We start from the raw sequence: 18,260 nt of genomic DNA, 5'->3' as shown, positions 1-18,260 counted from the left end.
TGAACCCAGTTCCTTGTACATGGTAATATGTATACTCAACTAGGTAAGTCACAGGTCCCAAGGTCTTTTTTTTTTTTTTTTTTTAACCAGAGCACTACTCAGCTCTGCCTTATAGTAGTGCAGGGGATTGAACCTGGGACTTTGGAGCCTCAGGCATGAGAGTCACTTTGTATAACTATTATGCTATCTACCCCTGCCCTCAAGGCCCTTTTTTAAAAAGGCTTTTTGGGTGGGGGTAGATAGCATAATGGTTATGCAAAGCAACTCTCATGCCTGAGGCTCCAAAGTCCCAGGTTCAATTCTCCTACACCACCATAAGCCAGAGCTGAAATGTGCTCTGATAAACAAAGACTTTTTTTTTTCTTCTAGCAAAGCAGGTAGTCACCTGTCTGTGTGCAAAACCCTGGGTTTGAGTCTTGGCACCATGTAGGAGCACAAAGTCACCAGGGAAAGCTCAAGTTCCATGGACGTAGCACAGCATCTTTGTCTCTTTTTGTGTCTCTGAAACAAAAGGAATGAAAAAGTAGACAGGAATGAAGGAACTATGCATATAATAAATAAATAAATGGTTGAGAGATGGCTCACCCAATGAATGGACCACATACCTCAGCGTTCACAAGGATCTGGGTTTGAGCCCTGGCACCACACGGAAGCACCATGGACAGCACGGGTGGGGGGGACTCCATGGACGGTGGGACAGGGCTGATGATCTCCACTTCTTTCCCTCTCTCTCTCCCCCCCCGCCCCCCCCCCCCCCGCTTTTTGCTTGTGCATAGCAATGTGTAAGTTCTGGGTGCACCACGCCTGGCCTCTAATTAGTATTTAAGTGCACACATGGTGCAGATAGAAGTGCCTGTTCTGGGAGTCGGGCTGTAGTTCAGCAGGCTAAGCGCAGGTGGCGCAAAGCACAAGGACCGGCACAAGGACCGGCATAAGGATCCTGGTTCGAACCCCGGCTCCCCACCTGCAGGGGAGTCACTTCACAGGCGGTGAAGCAGGTCTACAGGTGTCTATCTTTCTCTCCTCCTCTCTGTCTTCCCCTCCCTCTCTCCATTTCTCTCTGTCCTATCCAACAACGACAACAACAATACTAACTACAACAATAAAACAACAAGGGCAACAAAAGGGAATAAATAAATAAAATAAAATAAAGAAGAAGTGCCTGTTCTGGGGACAGCAGATCTGGTCATCAGTCAGCTGTTGCTCACTGGGAACGTCATTCCCACCACCAGCACTTCTGCTTCAGGAGGCACCTATGTGGGCTTGGGTAGTGATGTGTCCGGTTGAGTGCACACATCACCATGTCAAGGGCCTGGCTTCAAGCCTCCACCCCTCACCTGAAGAAGGGAAGCTTCAGGTGGTGACGCAGTGCTGCAGGTGTCTCTCATCCTCTCTACCTCTCACCCTCTATAAACGGCTGCAGGGGGTGAGCGGTTGGTTGTGTAGCACCCATTTGAGCAAGGCGCATGTTACAGTGCGCAAGGACTTGGGTTCAAGCCCCCAGTCCTCACCTGAAGGGGGGCACACTCCCCAAGCGATGAAGCAGGTCTGTAGGTCTCTCTCTTTAATAATTTTTTTCTCTTTAATATTTTTTAACATTTATTATTGGGTAGAGACAGAGAGAAATGGAGGAGGGGAGAGGCAGAGAGGGAGACAGAAAAATACCTGCAGCTCCACTTCACCACTCATGAAGCTTTCCCCCTGCAGGTGAGGACCAGGGGCTTGAACCGGGGTCCTTGTGCGCTGTAATGTGTGTGCTTAACCAGGTATAGCAACACCTGGCCCCCTAGGTAGGTATCTCTCTCTTTACCTCTCCCTCCCCTCTCAATTTCTCTATCAAATAAATAAATAGCTATCAGGAACAATGGAGCCATGCAGGCAGTGAGCCCCAGCAGTAAACCCTGTGTGTGGGGGGGAGACACGGATACCTCCTAAAAACCCATTTTTGCATGTGCAGCTCTAAGAGGGTCTAATGACCCCTCTCTGGGGGCTTCCTTCCCTTTCCAGCTGTGAGGCCAGGACCAGCAAATGCAGTAAGCCCAGATGTTTGAGGAAGGGAAATATCCCCTCGAGGCAACTGTCCCTGTGTCCTTTCACCCTGCTACTCAGCTGATGATGTCAGGTGTCTTTGTTCAAAGTCTCAGATAAAGACAGGAAACTGACTGCAGTGGGTGATGAGTCTTTTCTTCTTTCATCCAGAGCATTGCTCAGCTCTGGTAGTGCCAAGGATTGAACCTGGGACCTTGCAGCCTCAGACCTGAAAGTCTTGTTGCCTAACCATTAAGCCCCCCCCCCACACACACACACAGGGCTAAAGGATCCAGCTCAGCATAGACACAGCCAAACAACCTCTTTTACTTTTTTTTCTTTCACATTTTATTCACTGATTGATTGGCTAGAGACAGAGAGAAATTGAGAAGGAAGGGGGAATACTAAGAGAGACAGAGACCCTTGCAGCACTGCTTCACGGCTCGTGAAGGTTCCTCCCTTCCCGTGGGGAATGGGGGCTTGATCCCAGGTCCTTGTGCACTTTAACATGTAGACTCAACTGGATGAGCCACCGCCCAGCACTTCCTCAACCCGCCCCCGGTTTTTCTTTTTTTAAACTTCTACACTCAGACTTTCCATATAAAGAAAACCACTCTGGTGTGTGATCCTGGTAACCTGAGTTGAAACCTTATAGCAGGGCGCCGCCCCCACCCTCCAGGAAATCCCCCTCCAGCCTTCCTGCCCCCCCAGGAGGAAGGAGTTAAGTCCTCGGGTGCCTTCCTCCCCATCCTCTCACCCTCACCTTCCCGCTCACCTGCAGTACCTTCTCATCCCCAAACCTCCTGCCTAACAGGAAACTGGAGTCTTGTCCCCCAGGTGACAAATGGGGAACCTGAGGAAGCAGGAAGCGAAAGGAAGGCACTTGCCCGCCCTCCCATGCCCTCACCCCTCATGGGCCGAGCTGCAGGCAAGGTCACAGGCAGTCTGTCCACCCCACCCCCAGCAAAAGCTGCCTAACAAAATGACCAGCCCAGCCACAGACAAGCTCAGCCAATCAGAGGAGCCACCCACCCTGCACCTTCTTCCCACTTACCTGCAGGGATGCAGCCTTCACCCCTACTTCTCCTGCCCCCCCCTTATCTAGCAGGTGAATGGGGGGGGTGCTTAAAGGTGGGAGCAGCCCTGGCTGTTGGATCTTTCGTTTTGTGGCCTTCAATAATTTGTTTTTGAGGAGCTTCTGGAAGGAAGTGCTCTAAGAGAGGAAAAAAATAACTCAGAGAACCTTCATTCTGTCTGCTTTCTTCCTGCTACGAAGGAAAAAAAAAAACAAACAAACAAAAAAACGTACAGGAAGGAGATCAAAACATTTCCAAGTGGGAAGAGACCTCCACCTGCCGGGAGAGGCAGAAAGCTAAGGAGGTTCCTTATCACCTCAAGTCCAGAACAGTCGGAGACATACTCACTCGCACCTCCACCCCCTGCCTGATTTTCCTCTGCTGTCAACTTCCGGTGCCCTATCTTGTAACCTGAGCTGTACTTTCTCATTTCCTGGGGACACAGTCAGTCCTCTCTGCAGGGGAGAAGGAAGCCAGTGGGCAGCTAAGCCCCAGGCTAGCATGCAATGGGCGAAAAGAACTGACCTTTGTAGCTGGGGGCCCAGGCCTATGGAGTCACGGCAACCTGTATTTTCCTTTAATTTATTTACTGGGCAGAGACAGAAGGAAATCCAGAGGGAAGGGGGAGACAAAGAGGGAGAGAAGAAGAGAGGCACCTCCAACACTATTTCATTGTCAAGTTTTCCCCCTGAAAGTGGGAACTGGGGACTTGAACCCAGACACACACACTCACTCCATTAAAAAAAATTATATATATATGTATAATAAGTATAATAAATGAGAGCAAGATGGGGGAAGAATGAAAGAAAGAACAAGAGAGGGGACTGGGCAGTGGCACACCAGGTTAAGTGCACAGAGTTCGCGAAGTGCAAGGACCCGTGTAAGGATCTCAGTTTGAGCCCTGAGCTCCCCACCTGCAGGGGGGTCACTTCACAAGTGGTGAAACAGGTCTGCCAGTCTTTCTCTCTCTCTCTTACCTTCTTCTCTCAATTTCTCTCTGTCCTATCCAATAAAACAGGGAAACAAATGGCCACCAGGAGCAGTGGGTTTGTAGGACAGCTCCTGAGCTCCAGTGCTAACCTGGAGGCAAAAAAAAAAAAAAAAAAAAAAAAAAAAAATCCGGCACGTTGTAGTGCCAGGGATTGAACTTGCAAACTCATGCTTCAGAGTCCAGTGCTTTAGCCACCATGCCACCTCCTGAGTTGCTTAGCCTTTTTTTTTTTTTAATTCCTGCTGCACTGCTGCCCAACTTCTGGTGGCCATCTTTTAATTATTATTATTACATTGTTGTTGTTGCTGCTGGATAGGACGGAGATAATTGGTGAGAGGAGGGGAAGACAGAGAGGGGGAGAGAAAGACACCTGCAAACCTACTTCAACGCTTACGAAGCGACCCCCTGCAGGTGGGGAGCCAGGGGTTCTACTGGGATCCTTACGCAGATCTTTGTGCTTTGCACTAATTGCACTTAACCCAGTGCGCTACTGCACGCCTCCCCCTCTCAGCTTAATTTTTCTATAAAAGCTGAGAACTGAAAACTAGACCTCTAACAGATCCTTTTCTCTACTGTCACTGGTCACTTTGATGAGGAACATTATAAGCCCTTTTGCAGGCCTCTCCAGGACCTTGCTCTCACTGTAGAGTAGCAATCATAGGGACTGCCCCACTGGGCCAGCCTACTCAGCCACTCAAGGAAAACTGGTCCTGGAATGAGTGCAGCCTAGAATGTTCCCAGCTGTGACCATGGACTGTGAATTCAGTCTGACAGGAACTCAAGAGATTCTAAAGGCTCCTGTGCTATCTGTGAATGGATGTGGACACTGGGTCAGGTTGATGCGGTAAACGGTTCATTGTATTTATATATTTTCTTTAAGTTTGGGAGCTACTCTCTGCCTTAATCTGGCTTTCCAGTTCTATTCTGAATTCTGACACCTTCTTCCCAGACAAAATTTCTAGTCTTTCTCCATACTAGCTATTAAGCTCAAGCAAGAAACGTTCAGGACTGATGAAATAGGAAAGTAGTTATGCAAAAAAGACTTAAAAAAAATTCTTTATTGGGGAATTAATGTTTTATATTCAACAGTAAATACAATTGTTTGTACATGCATAACATTCCCCAGTTTCCCATTTAACAATACAACCCCCACTAGGTCCTCTGAATCCTTCTTGGAACTGTACTCTCCCCACCCACCCACCCCAGAGTCTTTTACTTTGGTGCAATACACTAATTCCAGTTCAGGTTCTACTTGTGTTTTCTCTTCTGATCTTGTTTTTCAACTTCTGCCTGAGAGTGAGATCATCCCATATTCATCCTTCTGTTTCTGACTTATTTCACTCAACATGAATTTTTCAAGCTCCATCCAAGATTAGCTGAAAACGGTGAAGTCATCATTTTTTACAGCTGAGTAGTATTCCATTATGTATACAGACCACAACTTGCTCAGCCACTCATTTGTTGTTGGACACCTGGGTTGCTTCCAGATTTTGGCTATTACAAATTGTGCTGCCAAGAACATATGTGTACACAGATCTTTCTGGATGGATATGTTGGGTTCCTTTGGATCTATCCCCAAGAGAGGAATTGCAGGATCATAGGGTAGGTCCATATCTAGCCTTCTGAGAGTTCTCCAGACTGTTCTCCACAGAGGTTGGACCAATTGACATTCCCACCAGCAGTGCAGGAGGGTTCCTTTGACCCCACACCCTATCCAGCATTTGCCACTGTTACCTTTTCTGATGTATGACATTCTCAAGGGAGTGAAGTGGTATCTCATTGTTGTCTTTATTTGCATTTCTCTGACAATCAGAGACTTGGAGCATTTTTTCATGTGTTTCTTGGCCTTTTGGATCTCTTCTGTGGTGAATACTCTGTCCAAGTCCTCCCCCCATTTTTGGATGGGGTTATTTGTTGTCTTGTTGTTGAGATTTGCAAGTTCTTTATACATTCTGGTTATTAGCCTCTTGTCTGATGTATGGCATGTAAAGATCTTCTCCCATTCTGTGAGGGGTCTCTTGGTTTGGGTAGTGGTTTCTTTTGCTGTGAAGAAGCTTTTTAATTTGATGTAGTCCCATAGGTTTATGCTTGTCTTAGTCTTCTTTGTAATTGGATTCGTTTCATTGAAGATGTCTTTAAAATTTATGTGGAAAAGAGTTCTGCCAATATTTTCCTCTAAGTATCTGATAGTTTGTGGTCTAACATCCAAGTCCTTGATCCACTTGGAATTTACTTTTGTATTTGGTGAAATATAGTGGTTCAGTTTCATTCTTCTGCATGTTTCAACCCATTTTTTTCCAACACCATTTGTTGAAGAGAGCAAAAAAGACTTTTATGCTGGGAGTCGGGCAGTAGCACAGTGGATTAAGTGCACGTGGTGAAAAGCACAAGGACTGGTATAAGGATCCCAGTTTGAGCCCCAGATCCCCACCTGCAAGGGAGTCACTTCAGTCGAACTTGAACCTGGGATCTTAGAACTTTAGGCATGAAAGTCTTTTTTTAAAAAAATATTTATTTTCCCTTTTGGTGCTCTTGTTTTAATTATTGTAGTTATTATTGTTTTATTTATTATTATTATTATTTTTAACCAGAGCACTGTTCAGCTCTGGCTTATGGTGGCGCGGGGGATTGAACCTGGGACTTTGGAGCCTCAGGCATGAGTGTCTATTTGCATAATCATTATGCTTTCTACCCTCCGCCCACAGTTATTATTGTTTTTGTTATTGATGTTGTCATTGTTGGATAGGACAGAGAGAAATGGAGAGAGAAGGGGAAGACAGAGAGGAGGAGAGAGAGACAGACACTTGCAGACTTGCTTCACCGCCTGTGAAGCGACCCTCCTGCAGGTGGGGAGCCAGGGGCTCGAATTGAGATCCTTACACTGGTCCTTGCAATTCGTGTCTTGTGCGCTTAACCTACTGCGCTACTGCCCGGCTCCCTAAAATTATTTTTATTTCAGTGAGAGAAAAAGATAGAGATAAAGATAGAGAGAGGGAGAGAGAGAGAATATCCAGAGCACTGTTCAACTCTGACTTGTGGTGGTGTAAGGGGTTGAACCTGGGACTTTGGAGCCTCAGGTATGAGAGCTGTTTTTGCATATCCATCATGCTGTTTCCCCTACCCTTTTTTCACCCCCCAGCCCTCCACCCCCCACTTATAGATAGAGACAGAAAGGTATAGCAAGAGAGAGGAAGGGAGATTGGGAGAGAGAAAGGGCAGGGGGGGGGGTTGAGGGGAGAGCACAGTACTGAAGCTTCGTTCAATGGGGCAAGACCCAGGAGACAGCAAGGCTTGAACTTAGATCACTCACATGGCAAAGCAGTACACTATCCAGGTGAGCTAGTTGGCCGCCACTTCCCCCACCCCCAAGCCCCACCTGTCTCACTTCTTTAAGAGTTGCTTCACTACAATAAAACAACAAGGGCAACAAAAGGGAATAAATAAATAAAATAAAATATTAAAAAAAAAAAAAGAAACCACTACCCAAACCATGAGACCCCTCACAGAATGGGAGAAGATCTTTACATGCCATACATCAGATAAGAGTTTAATAACCAACATATATAAAGAGCTTGCCAGACTCAACAACAAGACAACAAATAACCCCATCCAAAAATGGGGGGAGGACTTGGACAGAATATTCACCACAGAAGAGATCCAAAAGGCCGAGAAACACATGAAAAAATGCTCCAAGTCTCTGATTGTCAGAGAAATGCAAATCAAGACAACAATGAGATATCACTTCACTCCTGTGAGAATGTCATACATCAGAAAAGGTAACAGCAGCAAATGCTGGAGAGGGTGTGGGGTCAAAGGAACCCTCCTGCACTGCTGGTGGGAATGTAAATTGGTCCAACCTCTGTGGAGAACAGTCTGGAGAACTCTAGGAAGGCTAGAAATGGACCTACCCTATGACCCTGCAATTCCCCTCCTGGGGATATATCCTAAGGAACCCAACACATCCATCCAAAAAGATCTGTGTACACATATGTTCTTGGCAGCACAATTTGTAATAGCCAAAACCTGGAAGCAACCCAGGTGTCCAACAACAGATGAGTGGCTGAGCAAGTTGTGGTATATATACACAATGGAATGCTACTCAGCTGTAAAAAATGGTGTCTTCATCGTTTTCAACCGATCTTGGATGGACCTTGAAAAAATTATGTTGAGTGAAATAAGTCAGAAACAGAAGGATGAATATGGGATGATCTCACTCTCAGGCCGAAGTTGAAAGACAAGATTAGAAAAGAAAACACAAGTCGAACCTGAAATGGAATTGGAGTATTGCACCAAAGTAAAAGACTCTGGGGTGGGTGGGTGGATGGGGAGAATACAGGTCCATGAAAGATGATGAATGACATAGTGGGGGTTGTGTTGTTAAATGGGAATCTGGGGAATGTTATGCATGTACAAACTATTGTATTTACTGTTGAATGTAAAACATTAATTCCCCAATAAAGAAATAAATTATTTAAAAAAAAAAAAAAGAGTTGCTTCACTGTCCCTTTCAAATCAATATTTACCTTTGTAATGGCAAAAGCACCTTTCCTTGGTCTCACCTTCAGGAACTTTCCCTCCAGGACCTGGGTATCACTTTCTTTTCTTTTCTTTTTTTTTATTATCTTTACTTATTTGAGAGAGACAGCCAGAAATTGAGAGGGTAGGGGAGATAGAGAGGGAGAGAGAAAGAGAGACACCTGCTGCACTGCTTCACCACTTGCAAAGCTTTCCCTCTGCAGGTGGGGACTGGGGGCTCGAACCCAGGTCCTTGAGCACTGTAACATGTGCGCTCAACCAGGTGCGCCACCACCTGGTCCCCTGAATATCACTTTCTAAAATATAAACACCATGGTGGAATCTCCAAGCCCAAGCTACCTATGTCACCACCACCCTTTTATTTCCTGCTGGAGGGGGAAAAAAATCTGATTTATTCTAGGTGACTTGCTTGATTTGCAAAACAGTTTCCTGTCCTGAAGATATGAGAAGTTAGTTTGTTCTCTGGCTAGAAGTTCATTTTTTGCTCTGGATTCACAAACACAGTTACCAAGATGATGTCAGGACTCAGCAAAGTGTGACAATGGCTCTTTCAAGTCTTCTGGTTGGAGAATCCCTGACAGCAGCTCTGTCTTGAGAACCAGCTTCTGATGGGTGATGTCTGCCTGACTAGAGAAGGGGGAGGCCCCTTTGCAATCTCAGCAAATCACCTGCAATGCAGCCCCATCCCACCCCATGCTAAGGCGACTTTCCTTCTGCGCAATAATTGTGATAAGGTCTTCCTGGGCTGGGAGACAGTTTTGTTAAAAAAAAAAAAAAAAAAAAAATCTCCCCATAACAACTGAAAGGCAGTCCTGAAGTTGGGGGGAGGACACAGCATGATGGTTCTGCAAAAGACTTTCTTGCCTGATGCTCTGAGGTCCCAGGTTCAATCCCCAGCACTCCCAGAAGCCAGAGCTGAGCAGTGCTCTGGTATCTCTATTATCTCTTTTTATCATTAATAACAATAACATAAAGATCTTTAAAAGAGAGCGACAAAGCATTTCTTCAGAGCTGTGTGTTACAAGGCTGTCTTTCTGCTAGAAACTGCCAGGAGCTCCACACTGATGTATTTGTCTGGTTGCGTGGGTGGGGTGCAGGACAGTGAGTGGTACTGGGCGCGCCTGCATGGCCACCTGCACTGGACTCATTCAAACACAAAACCTAAAGCTCGGGAGTCGGGCTGTAGCGCAGCGGGTTAAGCGTAGGTGGCGCAAAGCACAGGGACCAGTGTAAGGACACCGGTTCGAACCCCGGCTCCCCACCTGCAGGGGAGTCGCTTCACAGGCGGTGAAGCAGGTCTGCAGGTGTCTATCTTTCTCTCCCCCTCTCTGTCTTCCCCTCCTCTCTCCATTTCTCTCTGTCCTATCCAACAACAATAATGACAACAATAATAACTACAACAATAAAACAACAAGGGCAACAAAAGGGAATAAATAAAATAAATATTAAACAAAAAACAAAAAAACCCCTAAAGCTCATTCTCTCGCGGCAGGTCTGCAGGACGTTCACTTTCCGCAAATACAGAAAAACAGAATAAAGGTGCAGGATGGGAGGTGATCTACACAGCACGGGCTCCCCAGATGCAGTCTCATCTCTCCCTGGCAGGGTCTCCCCTATCTAACTTACCTGGCCGATGTCTCCCGAGTCTAGCAGAAGGTTTCTAGGATGTCCGGAACTGCCCCGGGACGCAGCCCCCTCCCTCCCATGGATTCCCGCCCCGCCGTCCCGCAGATGCTGCCGCCTGACTGGACTACAACTCCCAGCATGCCCAGGGCGCCGGGTCACGTGTGTGCCGGAAACCGCGGCCACGGCTCCGGGCTGAGGTGGCGGCGGGGGCGACGGGCGGTGGAGCTGCAGGGCGCGGTGGAGCTGCAGGGCGCGGTGGAGCTGCAGGGCGCGGTGGAGCGGCGCTGCGGGCGCGGCCATTCCTGCGGGCCTGGGGTGCGCGCGGCGCTGCGCGGGGTCCGGCCGGGGAGGGGCGGGCGCGGACCTGGGGGCAGGGGCCTCGGAGCTCCCGGGGGGCGCGGGTGGGTGTGGCGCGGGGCCTGCCTGCTGCGACCCGGGATCTGCGCGGCCTGGGGCGGCCCGGGGTGATGCGGGGAGCCAGGCCGCCGGGGCTTTGTGCACGGTCGGGGTTCGAGGCTCAGGCCCGCGGAGGATGCTTTGCGGGCTGAAGGCCAGGGAGGCTTTGGGGACACCTGCCCCGAGGCCGGAGCGGGGGCTTGGGGGCTGGGAGTCGGGCGCAGCTGGGCTTTGCACTTGACCGTGGTTCCCGCGGAGGAGTTGGGCGGGGGGGGGCTTTTTATTTCTTTTTTTTTTTCCCCTTCCTCAGTCCCTCTGGATCCTTATTTGAGGAATGACATCTGTTTAGTGTCAGTCGGGACCGGGGCATCAGGGGTTTGGCGTTTCCTGAAATAATATTGTAGGGGTGAGCTCAAGGCAACTTTATTTAAGGTTTTGTTTTATTTGTTTTTAGTGAGTGAGATGCAGAAAGTAAAAGAATAACTCAGCTCTGGCTTCTGGTGGTGCTGGGGATTGAACCTGGGATCTCAGAACCTCAGGCATGAAAGTTTTTTTTTTTTTTTTTTTTTGTGGCAGAACCATTATATAGTCTCCCCAGCTCCTCAGGGCAACTTTTACTGACTCCTTCCATAGAGAGAAGAGTGGTCTGCCAGGGTGAGCAATATCTGATTGTCATCATTAAAAAAAAAAAAAAATATATATATATATATAAAAATAATTGAGTGAACCGGATCTTTATTCTGGCACGAGCCATAATAGGAATCAAACTCAGTAGTCCACACTTCTGAATCTGGGTCTCTTCCCTTTGATTGACATCTCTTTTCCCCCTTCCTTCCATCCTTCTTAGATTTATTTATTTGTTAATACTTTTTATTATCTTTATTGGATAGACATAGCCAGAAATTGAGATGTAGGGGAGATAGAGAGGGAAAGAGAGAGAGACACCTGCAGACCTGCGTCACCACTTGCAAAGTTTTCCCCGTGCAGGTGGGGATCAGGGGCTCACACCTAGGTTCTTGAGCACTGTAACATATGCGCTCAACCAGGTGCGCCACCACCCGGTCCCAGATTTATTTATTTATTTTTTAAAAGATTTTATTTATTTATTAATGAGAAACATAGGAGGAGAGAAAGAGCGAGGCATCTCTCTGGTACATGTGCTGCTGGGGATTGAACTCAGGACCTCATGCTTGAGAGTGCGATGCTTTATTCACTGCGCCACCTCCCAGACCACAGATTTATTATTTTTTTTATGAGTGATGGAGTGCGGGAAACCCAGGGCACAGCTCCATTCTGTCACAGTTGGCACCCACTGCCGCAGTCCTGTCTATATTCTGCCCTTTGATGCCCCCCGCCCCTCACCCCCCCAGGCCACAGCCACCTGCCTTCTTTTTCAGCCTCTTGGCACTTAAATTGTTGTTTTTTTTTTTTTTTTGTCTTTTATTGTCACCTGACTAGATCAGATCTCAGCCCGGGTTGCTGGTGCCAGGGATCGAACCTGGAACCTCTTATGTGAGAGTCCCGTGTGCTCCCGTCTGCTGCTGGCTCGCTGTGCCGAGAGGACTCTGCTGTGCACCTGGGTGAGCTTCCCGGGGGGCTGGGTGCCGAGAACTTGCTACAGGCTGAGGCTGAGCCATCTGATGAGTGGAGGGTCTGGCTTGGATTTCCACATTTTATGGGCCACAGGTGACTTCAGATGGCCTCGCTCTTCAGTTGTACTTTGACTTCCAGTCTCACAAAGTGACCCTGAAAGGACGCGTCCGTAAAATCAAGGTCAGGGCCAGGCGGGCACCTGCCAGGATCCGGGGCCGTGCTCCCTGCGGCAGGCTCTGGCTTGTCCCTTGGCAGGAACGGTTGTGACCTGTCACAGCGGTCACCACTGACCTGAAGGTAAAGCCCTTTCTTTGTCTAGGAAACGATTTCTGTCTTCAAAGCCAGTTGTCTTTGGAAGATGTTCAGAACTGGTGGGAAGCATGTGGTTTGGGGCACCCTGGTGTAAGAGGAGTGGTTTTTACCAGATAAATGCTGGGTACGCCGCGTCTGTGGTGATGAAACTATTGAGGAAGAATGAAACATTACAGGAAGGCTTGAGAAGTGAATGGGAGGATTTGTGCGGTGCAGGCAGAGGGCTTCTAGTGAGGTCATGTGAGATGAAAAGAACCTCCGTCCCGGCTGAGGGACAGCATGCTGGCTCTGCAAAAGACTTTATGCCCCCAGGTCCTGGGTTCAGTCCAGAAGCCAGAGTTGAGCAGTTCTCTGGAAAGAAAAGTGACAAATAAAACCTGTGTGCAGGGCACTAGGTGCTAGATTATTTTTTAAAAGATTTTATTTATTTATGGGAAAGATAGGAGAGAGAGAAAGAACCAGATATCATTCTGGTGCATCTGCCAGAGATTGAACTCTGGACCTCATGCCTGAGAATCCAATGCTTTATCCATTGCACCACCTCCTGGACCACTCTTACTTTAAAAAAAAAAAAAAAAAAAAAAGAAATATATATATATATATAATATTTATTCCCTTTTGTTGCCCTTGTTTTATTGTTGTAGTTATTATTATTGTTGGTATTGATGTAGTTGTTGTTGGATAGGACAGAGAGAAATGGAGAGAGGAGGGGAAGACAGAGAGGGGGAGAGAAAGAGAGACACCTGCAGATCTGCTTCACCGCCTGTGAAGCGACTCCCCTGCAGGTGGGGAGCCAGGGGCTCGAACCGGGATCCTTAAGCCAGTCCTTGCACTTTGCGCCACCTGCGCTTAACCCGCTGCGCCACAGCCCGACTCCCAAGGGAACCTGTTTTTCATTTGATTCTTTCTCTAATTTGATCTTAACCAAAAGGCCAAGAAGCTATTCTTCCTCTAATTTGAAAGTGTGATGTTTCTTTTCCTATTCTTTTTTTTCTTCCTCCGTTCCTTCCTTCCTCCATTCCTTCCTTCCTCCCTTCCTTCCTTCCTCCCTTCCTTCCTTCCTTCCTTCCTTTCACCAGAGCACTGCTCAGCTCTAGCTTAAGGTAGTGTGGGGGGTTGAACCTGGGATTTCAGAGCATCAGGCATGAGAGTTTCTTTGCATAGCCATTATGCTATTTATCCCTGGCCCCCCTGCCCGAAAGTGTGATGTTTCCAACTGCCTCTTAGCATTTTTTTATATTTTAGCCTTCCCTGTGATACAGCATGGAGTGCAGGGTCAGGTTTGGATTCAAATGTTTGCTTCACCTTTTTTTAATTTTTATTTATTTTTATTTATTTTATTTTATTTTTTTCTTATTTTTTTCCTTTCTTTTTTAACACCTTTTTTTTTTTTTAAGATTGATTATTTAGTGAGAGAGAAAGTGAGAGTGTATATATAGGTGAGGTGCTTTACCTGGAGTGTGTACATTCTGCAAGGGTGCCAAAGAAACTCACCCGTGGGGCACTAATGGATTTTAAAATTCTGGATCATTTATTTATTTACATACACGAGATCACTGCTGAGCTCTGACTTGTGGTGGTGCCAGGGAGTGAACCTGGAACCTTGGAACCGTAGTCATAGAAGCCATTTGTATAGCCACTGTGCTATCTCCCCAGCCCCATCCATGGTACTCTGACATGGCGATGGGGGTCGGGCCCAGGGCTAACGTGTTGTCAGGCTTGTGCTTTACCACTGAGCTGCCTCCTGGCCCCAAGGAAGCATTTTAAGCAGAGTGCCAGCTCTTGTGTGTCATGAGATTCTTGGCTGAGGTGGGGTGGGGACAGAGAGAATGAAGCCTGTGGGGGCCCTGCCTATGGCCCTGGTGGCAGGACAGGAGGGCCTGGCTGCTCCAGCCCCTGTTTGCTTCCCGCTGCCCCGGCTGTTGTAGAGTGCTTCTACAGGTCGTATTGTCAGCTAATTTTATTTCTCTCTTTATTTATTTTTGCCTCTAGGGATGTCACTGGGGCTCTGTGCCAGCACTATGAATCTGCTGCTCCTGGTGGCCATTTTTTTCTGTTTTATTGGACAAGGCAGACAGAAATTGGGGGGGGGGAGATAGACACCTGCAGATCTGCTTCACTGCTTATGAAGCAACACCCTTGCAGGCGGGGAGCAGGGAATTGAACTAGGATCCTTGCACTTTTTTTTCCCTTTTGTTGCCCTTGTTGTTTATCATTATTATTACTATTGCTGTCATTACTGTTGAACAGGACAGAGAAAAATCCAGAGAGGAGGGGAAGACAGAGAAGGGGAGAGAAAGACACCTACAGACCTGCTTCACTGCTTGTGTAGTGACCCCCCCCCCCCCCCCCCCCCCCCCCCCCCCCCCCCCCCGCCTTAAAGCCAGCCTCCCTGCTCTGCGTACATAATCATTGTTTTGCCTGAAAGATCCCCACCACGTTAGCCCCTCAGGGTATTGCTAATTCAGTTAAAACCATCGCAACAGTTGCTAAGGACACTTCCACCTTCCCAGCATGCCTTTTGCCTCTCTTCACCCCTTTTCCTAACCATTTCCGTTTCCAACTTGCCACTTGCGTCTTTACCCTATAAATCCCGCTGCTGTTCCGGTTTCGCTCTCTCTTTCTCTTGACCCAGAGCAGACCTGGAGAAGGGCTGGTGGGCATAGTGGGAGGCGGCCATTTTGCTAGCTCCACGTGGCCTAAACTGCTGTGCCCACACCCAACCCTGGGGCATCCTCATGAATAAAGCATTGCATCCCTCTCCACCACAAGTTCCTGGTCTCTTCTCTCTTCCCCGCACAACGTAACCCGACACCCCCCCCCCATGTGGGAGCCGGAGGCTCGAACTGGGATCCTTATGCTGGTCCTTGAGCTTTGTGGCTTGTGCGCTTAACCCACTGCGCTACCACTTTTTTTTATTTTAGGTTTTATTTATTAAAAAGATAGGAGAGAAAGAACCAGTTATCACTCTGGTACATGTGCCGCTGGGGATTGAACTCAGGACCTCATGCTTGAGAGTCCAGTGCTTTGTCCACTGTGCTACCTCCCGGATTGGACTTTGTATTATGTTTGCTTAACCTGGTGCACCACTGCCCGGCCCCCTCTTGTCAGCTAATTTTCTTTCTTTCTTTCTTTGTTTTTTGCCTCCAGGGTTATTTGCTGGGGCTCTGTGCTGGCACTACGAATCCACTGCTCTTGGAGGCGATTTTTCCCATTTTTGTTGCCCTTGTTGTGGTTGTTATAGCTGTTATTGTTGGGTAGGACAGAGTCTGTTGGCGGTGTGGAGGGTTCGCTGGCTGTCCTGTGTCTTGGGCCCAGTGGGAGTGTGAGCTCTCACAAAGCCCTGGCACCAGAAGGGAGGAGTGAAGTGGGACCTCTAGAGGTTGAGAAAGCCAAACCAAGGGGAAGTGTAGGCAGCGTGGCTGTGCCCTTTGAGGTTTGCGGTTTTGAATCTACAAAGTGGAACCAGCCCACTCTTGTGATTTCTTCTTCTACTTTTTAAAAATTTTGATCCACCAGGGAGAAAGTAGAGAGTGGAAATAAAGGTCCTGAAGACAGCACAGTGGATAAGGTGTTGCACTCCCAAGCTCAAGGTCCTGAGTTCAGCCCCTGGCATTGCATGTGCAGGAGAGATGCTCTGGTGTTCTCTCTCTGTCTCCCCTTATTAATAAATAACTACATTGTCCAAGGGGCTGGGGCCTGCAGGGGGCAGAGCGGTTTGAGGAGAAAGAGTAGGTAGTCAAGGAACCCTCACTATTTCACTTTAATAATAGTTTTTGTTTTTGAGGCAGCCTGGGTTTACATGCCTATAAGGGTTTCACAAGTAGTCTTTCCTCAAAATGTGTTACCTCACCCCGTCCCAGTCACCAGTATGCCTCCACCAAAGTCCATTGGAGAACACCCCCTTCTCCGCCTCCCAACCTTTTGTCAACCACCTCAGCTCTGCTGTTGAATTCACAGTCTCTTAATCTCTGTCAGGATTTGCTCATTTTCTTGGCTCTGATTGTACACCACCCAGGGGAAGAGGTCATTCTGTGTGTTTCATTTCCTTTGTCTCCCGTTTCTGGACCAATGTCTCACGAAGAGGAGGTTTTGTTGGCCATGTCATAGGGAAGGCCGTCTTATATTTAGCCCTGCTAGTACAGTGGGGAGCATTACACCCCCCAGAAAGTTCCATGTAGTGGTCCCGGAGGTGGCACAATGGATAGGGCATTGGACTGTCAAGCAGGAGGTCCCAAGTTCAATCCCTGGCAGCACATGTACCAGAGTGATGTCTTTTTCTTTCTTTCTTTCTGTCCTCCTATCTTTCTCATTAATAAGTAAATACGGACCCAGAAAGTTTTGTTACAAACCAAAGGGCTTTGGGAGCCTGAGCGTTCTTTGAAGAGGAGGACGTGGCTAAATGTTCTGGATCCCTTTCAGTGGCAAGGATTCTGTGTTCAGTGAGGCCTGTGTTCAGTGTGTGTGTTTGTAAAGATGTAATTATTTATTAGTGAGAAAGAGGGAGAGAGAACCAGAGCATCATTCTGGCACATGTGCTGCCAGGGATCGAACTCAGGACAGGGGTTTAACCCTGCACCACCTCTTGGGCCGCTGAGTTATTTTGGCCACCAGGGCTGCTGCTCCACTGTCATTTCCCAGTAGCCATTTCCTTTTTCTTTCTTTTTTTTTTAAAATTTTATCTTTATTTATTTATTGGATAAATAAATAAATCAGCCAGAAATTGAGAAGGAAGGGGTATTGTTAAAATGTTAAGATGGAGATGGAGAGAGACGGAGAGACACCTGCAGCCCTGCTTCACCACTTGTAAAGCTTTCCCCCTGCAGGTGGGGACTACGGGTTTGAACCCGGGTCCTTGTGCACTGTAACATGTGAGCTCAAACAGGTGCACCACCACCCGGCCCTTCTTTTTCTTTTTGTTTTCTTCTTCACAGAGAAAGGAGAGGCACCCGCAGCACTATGTAAAGCTTCCCCCTGCAGGTGGGGACTGGCAGCTTGAACCCAGATCCCTGTGCAAGATAACACGTTGCTGTTCAACCAGGAGCGCCACCACCCAGCCCCTACTGCTGATTTTTTAAATGATAGTTTTTGTTCTTACAGGCTTCATATTCAGTGTACACTGGCTGAGGAGAAAAACAAACAAACAAACAAAAAGGAATGACAAGCGACTGTGAATTCAACAGCACAAAAATGCATCTTGGGGGTCAGGCGGTGGCGCACCTGGTGGAGCACGCATCAGTGCACAAAGACCCAGGTTCAATCCCCTGGCCCCCACCTGCAGAAGGAAAGCTTTTTGAGTGGTGAAGCAGGGCTGCAGGTGACTCTCTGTCTCTCTCCCTATCACCCCCTTTCCCTCTCAATTTCTGTCTTTCTCTATCCAATAAATAAATAAAGATAATTTAAAAAAAAAGAAAATGCCATTCAAAAGCATTAAAAAGAATGAATCTCGTCTATATCCATGATGGCAGAATTCCCACATCCCTAAACAATGCAGGTCCAGTGTATACTTAGAGCAGGGAAGAAAAGGCCTGAGAAAGGGAGTGCTTGACAGATTCCGACAGAAGCTGCCTGCCAGCACAAGGGTCATTATTAGTAGCTATTACAATTACACAGGACCAGTTGTCGGATAGCATTCATTTCCAATGGCTTCCTGCCAACAACAGGTGAACATTTAGGGTTGTTTGCTCATGGTTCTCACTAGG

At 47.7% G+C, this 18,260-nt stretch overlaps 2 protein-coding genes across 12 annotated transcripts in view; one reads left to right on the top strand and one right to left on the bottom strand.

Moving 5' to 3' along the window:
• The window catches only part of RAB19 (RAB19, member RAS oncogene family), a 47,069-nt gene extending 36,502 nt beyond the window's left edge, over positions 1-10,567 (bottom strand). Inside the window, exons 1-3 of one of the 6 annotated variants that reach the window (XM_060196693.1) lie at positions 10,258-10,368; positions 3,083-3,241; positions 386-501 (exon numbers count right to left, since the gene is read on the bottom strand). Coding sequence is in view for 1 of the 6 variants with exons in the window: in XM_060196692.1 (XP_060052675.1) it covers positions 10,258-10,557 (300 nt within the window). In the remaining 5 variants the exon portion in view is untranslated. Of the gene's footprint in view, positions 1-385; positions 502-3,082; positions 3,484-9,139; positions 9,271-10,257 lie in introns of those variants that run through there. The other 5 variants (XM_060196696.1, XM_060196695.1, XM_060196692.1 and 2 more) reach the window with 5 other exon arrangements.
• The window catches only part of SLC37A3 (solute carrier family 37 member 3), a 77,215-nt gene continuing 69,401 nt past the window's right edge, over positions 10,447-18,260 (top strand). For 5 of the 6 annotated variants that reach the window (XM_060196688.1, XM_060196690.1, XM_060196691.1 and 2 more), the window contains exons 1-2: positions 10,447-10,572; positions 12,112-12,233. The gene's annotated coding sequence lies outside the window, so the exon portion shown is untranslated. The remainder of the gene's footprint in view (positions 10,573-12,111; positions 12,234-18,260) is intronic. The other variant, XM_060196687.1, reaches the window with a different exon arrangement.

The sequence above is a fragment of the Erinaceus europaeus genome, chromosome 8, assembly GCF_950295315.1.
Source record: "Erinaceus europaeus chromosome 8, mEriEur2.1, whole genome shotgun sequence".
Lineage (NCBI taxonomy): Eukaryota > Metazoa > Chordata > Mammalia > Eulipotyphla > Erinaceidae > Erinaceus > Erinaceus europaeus.
This window is presented reverse-complemented; position numbering and strand designations above follow the sequence as displayed.